Source organism: Dreissena polymorpha, chromosome 3 (assembly GCF_020536995.1).
Source record: "Dreissena polymorpha isolate Duluth1 chromosome 3, UMN_Dpol_1.0, whole genome shotgun sequence".
Classification (NCBI taxonomy): Eukaryota; Metazoa; Mollusca; class Bivalvia; order Myida; family Dreissenidae; genus Dreissena; species Dreissena polymorpha.
Window position 1 is genome coordinate 26,717,077 of NC_068357.1, and position 12,366 is coordinate 26,729,442.

At 38.0% G+C, this 12,366-nt stretch overlaps 1 protein-coding gene across 1 annotated transcript in view; it reads right to left on the reverse strand.

The window, feature by feature from the left end:
• Window positions 1-12,366, reverse strand: part of LOC127872110 (usherin-like) — a 122,254-nt gene that overhangs the window by 54,714 nt on the left and 55,174 nt on the right. The window contains 7 exon segments of the mRNA XM_052415438.1: window positions 4,301-4,430; window positions 5,243-5,415; window positions 5,879-5,992; window positions 7,464-7,649; window positions 8,573-8,653; window positions 10,776-10,982; window positions 11,422-11,847. Coding sequence (XP_052271398.1) covers window positions 4,301-4,430; window positions 5,243-5,415; window positions 5,879-5,992; window positions 7,464-7,649; window positions 8,573-8,653; window positions 10,776-10,982; window positions 11,422-11,847 — 1,317 coding nt within the window.

The window sequence follows — 12,366 nt, forward strand, 5'->3', positions numbered from 1 at the left end:
TGGTGAAGATCGGATGAAAACTACTTGAATATGAGAGCAGACAACAAGCTGAATGTTTAAAACGCACTAAGTGACCCTGTGACCTAGTTTTTGACCCGGCAAGGCCCCTGTTCGAACTTGGCCTAGACATCATGCAGATACAACTTCTGACCAAGTTTGGTGAAGATCGGATGAAAACTACTTAAATTAGAGAGCGGACACTTAATACGGACTGACAGACAGACCGCAAGACCGACCGACCGACAGACAAGTTCACTCCTATATACCCCCCCTAAACTTTGTTTGTGTGGGTATAACAATATGACATTGTGAAAGCAGCAAAATACAAAAGCAACGTGACACTGGGAAAGTAACATTGAACATTTTTTTTTATAAAACATTAAATTTAGCTTTCAACTAACAAACTATCATGTATTTTGGTAAGAAAACTTTTTTCTGCGATATGTATTCTCACAACTGACATAAATTTGTATTTGAGTAAGAGTTCATTTAGCAAGTTAGAGTTATAATAAAACACGCAGGCAGGATAGATTGCCGCTTTGACAGTTTTGAGCAACAACATGGCAGGGGAAAGTGTTGCTTGTTTGCACTCTAACATTTAAACATATAAGCCTTGCTCTGGGAAAATGGGGCTTAAACCATGGTGAGTAAACTGTCCCCACAGGCTTATCAGGGACAACACTCTTTGCCTATGGGGCTTAAACCATGGTGAGTAAACTGTCCCCACAGGCTTATCAGGGACAACAATCTTTGCCTATGGGGCTTAAACCATGGTGAGTAAACTGTCTCCACAGGCTTATCAGGGACAACACTCTTTGCCTATGGGGCTTAAACCACGGTGAGTAAACTGTCTCCACAGGCTTATCAGGGACAACACTCTTTGCCTATGGGGCTTAAACCATGGTGAGTAAACTGTCTCCACAGGCTTATCACGGACAACACTCTTTGACTATGGGGCTTAAACCATGGTGAGTAAACTGTCCCCACAGGCTCATCAGGGACAACACTCTTTGACTATGGGGCTTAAACCATGGTGAGTAAACTGTCCCCACAGGCTTATCAGGGACAACACTCTTTGCCTATGGGGCTTAAACCATGGCGAGTAAACTGTCCCCACAGGCTTATCAGGGACAACACTCTTTGCCTATGGGGCTTAAACCATGGTGAGTAAACTGTCCCCACAGGCTTATCAGGGACAACACTCTTTGACTATGGGGCTTAAACCATGGTGAGTAAACTGTCTCCACAGGCTTATCAGGGACAACACTCTTTGCCTATGGGGCTTAAACCATGGTGGGTAAACTGTCCCCACAGGCTTATCAGGGACAACACTCTTTGACTATGGGGCTTAATCCATGGTGAGTAAACTGTCTCCACAGGCTTATCAGGGACAACACTCTTTGCCTATGGGGCTTAAACCATGGTGAGTAAACTGTCTCCACAGGCTTATCAGGGACAACACTCTTTGCCTATGGGGCTTAAACCATGGTGAGTAAACTGTCTCCACAGGCTTATCAGGGACAACACTCTTTGACTATGGGGCTTAAACCATGGTGAGTAAACTGTCCCCACAGGCTCATCAGGGACACCACTCTTTGACTATGGGGCTTAAACCATGGTGAGTAAACTGTCCCCACAGGCTTATCAGGGACAACACTCTTTGACTATGGGGCTTAAACCATGGTGAGTAAACTGTCTCCACAGGCTTATCAGGGACAACACTCTTTGCCTATGGGGCTTAAACCATGGTGGGTAAACTGTCCCCACAGGCTTATCAGGGACAACTCTCTTTGACTATGGGGCTTAATCCATGGTGAGTAAACTGTCTCCACAGGCTTATCAGGGACAACACTCTTTGCCTATGGGGCTTAAACCATGGTGAGTAAACTGTCTCCACAGGCTTATCAGGGACAACACTCTTTGCCTATGGGGCTTAAACCATGGTGAGTAAACTGTCTCCACAGGCTTATCAGGGACAACACTCTTTGCCTATGGGGCTTAAACCATGGTGAGTAAACTGTCCCCACAGGCTCATCAGGGACACCACTCTTTGACTATGGGGCTTAAACCATGGTGAGTAAACTGTCCCCACAGGCTTATCAGGGACAACACTCTTTGCCTATGGGGCTTAAACCATGGTGAGTAAACTGCCCCCACAGGCTCATCAGGGACAACACTCTTTGACTATGGGGCTTAAACCATGGTGAGTAAACTGTCCCAACAGGCTCATCAGGGACAATACTCTTTGACTATGGGGCTTAAACCATGGTGAGTAAACTGTCCCCACAGGCTTATCAGGGACAACACTCTTTGCCTATGGGGCTTAAACCATGGTGAGTAAACTGTCCCCACAGGCTCATCAGGGACAACACTCTTTGACTATGGGGCTTAAACCATGGTGAGTAAACTGTCCCCACAGGCTCATCAGGGACAATACTCTTTGACTATGGGGCTTAAACCATGGTGAGTAAACTGTCCCCACAGGCTTATCAGGGACAACACTTTTCCTAGAATGTATTTTTGTTTAGGTACTATTTTCTTTAAACGAAACAATCCATAAAAGTTGAAAATGTCCTACGTTTGTTTGCTTGTGGGGACTGCACAGGCTAATCTAGGACAAAACTAAATGCACATGCATAAAGCCCATGTTGCCAGAGTGTGGCTGATATGTATGAATAACAGATGTGGCATCCAACACTACGTAGGGATAGTTGTCAATGGCAACAGGCACAGAAATCTCAATATAAAACAATACCTTTTAGTCCGACACCTTTTATAGCATAAAAACTTATGTAACTATAAAAATATCTAGCAAAATATGCATATAGGAGCAATCAAGTTGAGTATTATTAACCCATTTATGCCTATTGTCTAGAAAAAACGCCTTGGCAAACAGCGTAGACACAGATGAGATGCTGCATGATGCGGCGTCTCATCAGGGTCTGCGCTGTTTGCTTAAAGGAATTTCTGTACGAAATATTATAAATATAGAAATAAATATGCTAGACATCCCTAATTTTGGAAATAAATTGATCCACTTTAAAAGGATGGAAGAGTCCATTAGGCATAAATGGGTCTTAAAAGGCAGTCTATTGACGATATATGACAGTCATACTGTTTATGTAGGACAACAATCTTAAAAAACAACAGCTCATTTCTATCGCATAAATCTAGTGTCCATAAACATGACTTGTAAACAAAACACTATTGTTAGTGTACTGAATGCAGATTGAAAATGTCTAGAAATTGTTGGTGTGTGCTGAAAAAAAAAATGGTTAAACATTTTCCTGCTAATTTTATGTAATAATCAGTAAATAATTATCCATTTTTCAGAGTATGACAATATATAAAATCTTTTGGAGCAGTTTCATATAAGCATATGAAATCATTTTTCTAAGGATGCACAGTTTGAGACACAGCCAGAAGCACCAGAATAGCCCGTTATATATATATTAGTAATATTATGTTAGGCTTAAAAATCATTTATTCGGCAGAAAAGTTTGCAAAAAAAATTTGGTTTCAAAGTTTTCACTCTGGGTTATTTGAGTTTTAAAAATGTCATCAAATTTTAATAATAAAAAGTAAAGTTCTCTACAGAGTCTTACACTGAAATGGCATCACATTGAAAACGCATAGCAATACAAATTATACAACTTGTGAGCATATAAACATGAGTTTGAAATATCTATCTGGTAAAGCAAAAATCTGATGGATCAGCAGAAGGGTACTGTTAATACTATGCCAAGATATCTTACCAAGGGAATTGATTAGCATTAAATACATTTACTTTCTATGCCGAGATATCTTACCAAGGGAATGGATTAGCACTAAATACATTTACTTTCTATGTCAAGATATCTTACCAAGGGAATGGATTAGTATTAACATACATCGACTTCTATGCCAAGATATCTTACAATGGGACTGGATTAGCATTAACATACATCGACTTCTATGCCAAGATATCTTACCAAGGGAATGGATTAGTATTAACATACATCGACTTCTATGCCAAGATATCTTACAATGGGACTGGATTAGCATTAACATACATCGACTTCTATGCCAAGATATCTTACCAAGGGAATGGATTAGTATTAACATACATAGACTTCTATGCCAAGATATCTTACCAAGGGAATGGATTAGTATTAACATACATAGACTTCTATGCCAAGATATCTTACCAAGGGAATGGATTAGCATTAACATACATAGACTTCTATGCCAAGATATCTTACCAAGGGACTGGATAAGCATTAAATTATGTAACACTGACTTCTATGCCAAGATATCTTACCAAGGGCCGTCAGAACAGGGGGTCTCATAGAAGATGGAGGTAACTGTGAAGTGCTAAGAGGGGTCGAGGGGCCACTGGTGCATCCAACCCTGGTGCAAGCCTTTACGTAAAACACGTAGGACGTGTACTCCTAAAATATGAACATTTTATTTAAATGCACTGTGTTCTGGCAACACTAGGCTTAACGCGTATGCATAAAGAGTTGTCCAAGATTAGCCTGTGCAGTCCACACAGGCTTATGTGGGACGACTCTTTCCACCTAAACTAGATTATCTCCTTAAACAAAAAATACCAAAAAAGCGGAATTTCTTGTGTCTGATAAGCCTGTGCAAACTGCACAGGCTTATCTGGGGTGATACTTTATGCAGTGGCATTAAGACCAGTTTTTCAAGAACACGGCACAACTATTGCGTGAAGTTGCACTAGAAATGTACTTGTATAAGCAACAAAAGGCCAATTATTTATGTATTTCTATTTACTTATTTAATTAAATGTTTCAAACAGAATTTTTCATCTTATGCCAAGTAAACAGAATGCAATATCTTAAGTGAAGTAGTGCCAAACAGTAAATTTGATCGCAATATAAACTTGGCAATTTATTGATTTGGAGTTTCAGATTTATTATTGTAAATAAAACAAACAATTAACAATGAAAGAATCTAAATTGTGTATAAGTCTCACATATATTTTCCAAAACAAAAGCAAATAAATTACTTAAAATGTGAGTAAAAGCATAGCATAAAAAACTTCACTGATCTTAGTTTAATATCAATTGCATTTCTTAAATATCATTAACTTATTTTTCATGTGTGGTATTCAGCATTCATTTATTTAGAGTTTTGTTCTCATGTTCCAAATTCTCACAGCAAATTTTCTCCTGAAAAATATGCCTGTAACATACCTCAGTGAATCTCAAAATACATGACGCAAGTTCCAACCTACCCTCAATTCATTGGTAACATTGTGGGCCCGCCCACCCCCCTGGTACACGAGGGTGTTATCCATATACAGGAAGTAGCCTGTAAGAGCCCCATTGGGCGCAAGAGGAGGGCTCCAGGTTACAAAGATGTAGTTGGTTCCTGATCGACCCATAGGTGCTGGAACTTTCTCTGGCACTAAGAGAACATAGAAAAACTTATAAGTTCAAAAGAAAGCACTGACAGAACATGGGCAAAATATTAAGTTCAAAGAAAAATACATTAGAAATATTAAGTGTGAGGCTTAGGAAATAAAAAAGTGCAATTGTTAGAACTTTTTATTTTTGTGCAAACAATTGTACAACTGTAGTAAGCTTCATGGTTGTTGCTCATATGTTATTGGAGATACACTTCAAGACAGGAAAAATCATATAAAATAAGTGTTTTTCTACGTTAAAATGGGCCATAACTCTGTTATTGAAGAATGGTTCATGGCGCAATTTGATATGCATCCTCTTATCCATATACAAATGTATGCATATACGCTTATACCAAGTTTCAATCAAATCAGCCAAGCAAATGCGAGACATTGTTTCCAGACACATAAGTTTTAAGGACAAAAAGACAAGGACAAAAGGGTGATAATATTCTTAAGTCCTACCTTCTTCATTGGTGTGAATAATCAGCCCATCTGGACTCTCAGAACAGCCACCTGATGTACAGGCCACCATTCGAACATTGTATCTCGTATACGGAATAGTGCCAGTCATGTTTCCTGCAATTAAAACATAAACATGCGATATACGCTGCATTATTATGTGTACATTAGGAAAATACATACAGGTTGTATTGGACAGAAAAATTACAGCCAATGCCAGTCATGTACGGGTTGTATTGAACAGAAAGTTACAGCCATGTCCGTCAAGAAAAAAACTAAGTGTTGAAATTATGGCTATTGCTATAAGGAACACTATTTTTTTATCGGTTAACTTTATTTTAAGAAATATTTTACGAAAAATTTGTTGATTTTTAGTGTTAATAGGGCTTTAGTTTCATTTTATACTGCCTCTGATACAAACATTGACCTAATAAAGCAGGGTCAGATAATCTAGTTGATCTCCGGCAGTACCTCATGTGACTGCGATCTAACTGTAAGTAGGTATTCCTACACGCCAATTAACATGTTCTAATAGTTGACCTTTGAAATTTATTGGGACACATCATGAATGTTATTAGTATATAACATATAATCCTTTTTTTTTCTTCTTCAAAATATATAACCGAATCAGGTTTCTGTATTTATCATTTTTATTTACTTGAATACGCAATTTATGACGTATCTAGTGTGACGTCATTCCTCAGACAAAACATTCTAGTTTCTCTAGTTTCTCTCAGGATTTAAGGGACAACAATTTTGACGTGGTGGTTTTAACAGTTTTTTTAATATATTTTCAAAGCATCAAACAAATCATAAACGTATTTCGGATTGTGTGTTTGTCATATATATAATTGTAAACTTTGATTAGAATAAAATAATTTGCTACAACAGGATTACGATTTCTTAAATCGGGTTTTGGGTCAAAGCAGTTAGCACTATAAAAAAATAGTGCGGTTTAAAATACATTTCAATTAAACAGATGGAAAAACAGAAAATGCATTTCGACAAAGGGATGGAAGAACAGAAAATGGATGTGTATATTGTTGTAAATTTATTGTTATAAGCAACGGATAGAAGTTGTCATTAAGGTAAATAAAATTTAGTTTTTGTTTTGCTGCTGCATTTAAAAAAAAAATTACCAAGAAAAATATCACATTCTGGATTCGTTTTTTGTTTCTTTTCATATTTTCAATAGGTAGGTATTAAAAGGAACAGTTTAAAGTGCAAATATTTTTCACGTGACACAATTGGTAGTTATTCGTTTGTCAGGAATGTTGTGGTGTACATGTAGGAGGCCCGACAAGAATAATTATATTGTTAAATCATTTTATCATTTGTCTTTGATAAAATGTGTCAACGGCATGAAGCAGGATAAATCGAATACATGGTTGGTTCCGAGATGGAGAAAGTTTATCTGGTTCAGCCCAGAAAAGAAAAATAGGGCTTGCTAAAGCTCGCCCTACTTTGTTTTTCTTAGCCTCACCGGATAAACTTTCTCCATCTCTGAACCAACCATGCATTCTCTATTTCTAAGGGAATGGGTATCTGAGAGAGAAAGGGTAAAGAGAAAAAAGGCGTAAACATGAACCTTCTCGTTTGGAGGTGTTTGTAAACAAGGCCTCGACTGGATCCAGGGTGGTGTTGTCCAGGTTGTATGCCTTGAGGACAAACTTGGTCATCATTCCAGACGTGCTGACCGGCGCCAGCCAGTGGAACTCCACGTGGTAGCCTGTGTAGTGCTTGGCCTCATAGGGCGGGGTCACTCCCACAGGGGCTGGGGAGAAAGAAGTCATGTGAGTTTCAGCCTTGCTCTGGGAAAAAGGGGCTGAATGTATGTGCTTAAAGTGTCATCCCAGATTAGCCTGTGCAGATCGCTCAGGCTAATCAGGTACAACACTTTCGGCCTAAACTGTATTTTAGTTTAATTTAGAAGAGACTTCCTTTAAACCCAAAATTCCATAATAAAAGACAGTGTTCTCCCTGATTAGCCTGTGCAGCCTGCCTTATCTGGGACAACACTCTATGCACATGCATTAACCCTTTCAGTGCTGGAACCGAATTTTGAAGGCCTTTGCAAACAGTTTGGATCCAGATGAGACGCCACACAACGTGGCTTCTCATCAGGATCCAAACTGTTTGCTATTCTGATAGTATTCTTTGAAAAAAAATCGAAGAAAATGCTAATTTTAGAAATTCAGCAGAAGACATTTTAGCAGACGACAAATTTTCCAGCATGCAAAGGGTTAAATCTTTTTTTCCCTGAGTGCGGCTTACATGATTCCAGAATAAAATAGGTGTGTCCCCTTTTTAATGTTTAATGCATGTTGTGTTGGGGTCAAACCCTGAGGTGGCTTAGGAGAAACAGAACACACATTTTCACTCATTATTTCATGAAGCACTTATACATTAAAATGTTCTTTTCATAGAACTAATTTTAAGTTGATTATATTCCAATCCTAATGATTATACAAAACAACTATAACTGCAGAGTTTCTTGATAGATCTTTGATTATACTGAGAGATATTTTTAAGCATATTTTCTAGTCGTTGTTAGCAAGTAAATGTATACAAACTCAAATAATTTGACCTCAAAAATACACATTTAATTATTCAGTCAAACACAACCATGCAGGCCCCAAATACCAAACATAGTTACTAGTTAGCATAAGTGCTTATAACTTGCTCTTCAATACTTACAGCCCTCTTTGGTGCGCCCATACCCCCAGGAGCTCCGACCTGAGCCTGCATCATTTGTGGCCAACACTCTGTACAGGTAATCTGAAAACAATAAACACACCCTATCATTATTGGTATGCCAGTTTTAAGTTGTTAACGACAAACATAGGCTTGACAAATTTAATTTTCATTTAAGAGGAAAGTGTCATCCCTGATAAGCCAGTGCAGATATGCATTAAGCCCTGTTGTGCCAGAGTGCAGATAATACTTGAGTTCAATCGCCAGTATATAGTATGTCATGCGTATTTGAGTTCACTCGCCAGTATATAGTATGTCATGCATATTTGAGTTTACTCGCCAGTATATAGTATGTCATGCATATTTGAGTTCACTCGCCAGTATATAGTATGTCATGCGTATTTGAGTTCACTCGCCAGTATATAGTATGTCATGCATATTTGAGTTTACTCGCCAGTATATAGTATGTCATGCATATTTGAGTTCACTCGCCAGTATATAGTATGTCATGCATATTTGAGTTCACTCGCCAGTATATAGTATGTCATGCGTATTTGAGTTCACTCGCCAGTATATAGTATGTCATGCATATTTGAGTTAACTCGCCAGTATATAGTATGTCATGCATATTTGAGTTCACTCGCCAGTATATAGTATGTCATGCATATTTGAGTTCACTCCCCAGTATATAGTATGTCATGCATATTTGAGTTCACTCCCCAGTATATAGTATGTCATGCATATTTGAGTTCACTCGCCAGTCAATACTGTGAAACCATTTATTTTCGACAGCACAAAATTTCGTCATTTTTATAAAAATGACGATTTCGTCAGCACTTAAATTCGCCGATTTCTGATTTTGAATTTTAAAAAAATGCGTCAGTTAATATCCGATTTGTGTATAATACATATTCGCGATCAATCGCAGTTGCGAAAAATCGTGGTACGAATGCGTGAACACACTTGAGAATCATGCCAATTAACTAGTCATTTGTAATCAAGGGACAGTAATGGAACCTCTTAATGTATGCCATTCACACGTTCATTGTTATGATTAGCGGAAAAGTGGGATCGAATAACCTTTAACGAGTGTTTGTAAAAACGAAGCCAATTGCCAATTAGTCTTATTCTATTATTATAATTGCCATACTGATAACAATCGTACCTTTATCGGCACCAATTAGGGAAGGTGCGAACAAATTTATAAACTCTATGCGTGTGTTTGTTCTTAAAAAGTAAACTACCGGTATATATATCAATAATGTCAATAATTTTAAAATAAATAAATTGATACATATAAAATAGTAATAAGTATGGTTAAACGCAAACAATCAAACAACAAACAGCAATTAAAATATTCTTTATTAATTTGTGATAAATACGCATGTTGATCACACATCGTCATCTTTTCATTTGGTTTATTGTCTTTCATCGGCATTCGCTGCGTGATGGCTAATATGCAACACCCCTGAAAAACACAATGCACCTAATGTGTAATAAAGTTATAAACAATTAGCGCTAATTCATTACCATTCTACATAAACGAAGTCAACGCATTCGATACAGCTGTACTGCACACGCGTTTTAAAGAAGTGGCACGTGTCAGTTAAGTACCTTGTGTAATCTACATCCCTTTGTGTCAAAACCGGATTAATCTTGATTACGAAACAGCAGTGAATGTGTGCATGGATTATATTGGAATTTAATGCCTCATGTCTACAGTAAAGTTTTTAAATATTGTTCAACTTAGTGTTTGTTTTTGTTCAAACATAGAGCATGATTGTTCGTTAGGATCTTAAATTCGCCGATCAGTCGACTGACGAAATATATGAAAATTAATGCCTGACGATTAATAATGGTTTCACAGTAGTATGTCATGCATATTTGAGTTCACTTGCCAGTATATAGTATGTCATGCATATTTGAGTTCACTCGCCAGTATATAGTATGTCATGCATATTTGAGTTCACACGCCAGTATATAGTATGTCATGCGTATTTGAGTTCACTCGCCAGTATATAGTATGTCATGCATATTTGAGTTCACTCGCCAGAATATAGTATGTCATGCATATTTGAGTTCACTCGCCAGTATATAGTATGTCGTGCATATTTGAGTTCACTCGCCAGTATATATATAGTTTGTCATGCGTATTTGAGTTTACTCACCAGCAAAAAGAATGCCATACATATTTGAGTTAACTCACCGGTATACGAGTGCAGTCCCGTATCCAATGCCCTCATAGCGGTGCCATTGTATACCTCTGTGATGAGGTCATCCTTGCACTGGTCTGGATGGACGTGGTAGGGTGCACACCCGTCCATGTTCACATTGATGACTTCAATCGACTGCTTCAGGAAGTCTAGTTCTCGCCCAGAGTCAAACTCCACGTCACGTAAACAACCTCCAAATGCTGGACAAATATCAGACATATCACAAAATTACTTTAACCTATTTATTTTAGCTTGATTGCATTGAAAACCTAAGGCTTTTTTTATATGCTCTCGAGTCCGTTTCCTTGGACTAGTTCAGTACTTGGTGTCGATCATAGGGAGATCTTAAGAATGCTTGCACAGTGAGGATTGAACCCATGACCTCTCTGTCGCTAGGCAGGCACCATATTCACTACACAACAGTGACCCTGTTGTTGTTTATTACACATTAATTATATTCCATGGAACAATTAATTTGAATCAATTAATAAAATTTTACACATTTTTAGCATAAGGAAAAGTCTGCATATTGTTTAAGAAGCTAAATAAATGTTGGTCCTGGTATAAAAACATTAAACATTTGGTTTACAGTTAACTTAAAGTACTGGTACCAGTGAAAATAAAATATTTGTATCAAACCTGCTAATGGTATGGATAGCTTGTTGTTCACAATAAATGTCTGTGCTTCAGAATTTGGTGGAATTCCGCCAAGCAAGAACTCAGAAGATGTCAAAACGTTTAACGCCATGTCTGGATTCCCTGACGTTTCTGTCCCATAATCCTTCACAGAAATGGTTGCCTGCTGGTTATTCTTCACCAGCGTAATATAGTACCACTGACTGTTACAGAAGTTCACATCGGGTCGATTATAGGTAACTGAACCCACCAACAGGCCATTGCCAAACTCAAAGTGCAATGCACCTTTTATCAATGCACAGTAAATGTAGATCCCGGTTCCCCCATGTACAAAGAAGATTATCCCAGTGTGCATCTGGGTTCGGAAACCGAATGTTATGGTCTTCATTGTACCAATTATGGATGTGTCGGTTGGAAAACGTGCATATCCTAAAATGGCAAGCCATTAATAAGGTTAAGATCATATTGAAACAAGAACCACGTATGATGTCACAAATGCTGTGGAAACATATGAGCCATGCTCTATGAAAAGAGGGTTTAATGCACTTGCGTAAAGTGTCGTCCCAGATTAGCCTGTGCAGTCCGCACAGGCTCATCAGGTAAAACACTTTAACTTGCATTTATCTTTTGTTTCTAGACAGTTTATTCTTGGCAAAAATCCAGTTAAGGCAGAAAGTGTCATCCCTGATTAGCCTGTACAGACTGCACAGACTAATCTGGGACAACACTTTATGCACATCAACCCCCTTTTCACAGAGCACAGCCCATATACTTGTCCAATGACAGCAACTGGTACTGGATAAACAAATTACACACAACAGCAACAGACCAGATCAATATGCTGGACACAATGAACTTAAAGTCACTTTTATATCATGCTAATACCTGCATTAACCTTGAACTGTGATAATAAATCTTCATCCTAATACATGGAAGTTGTAAGATATT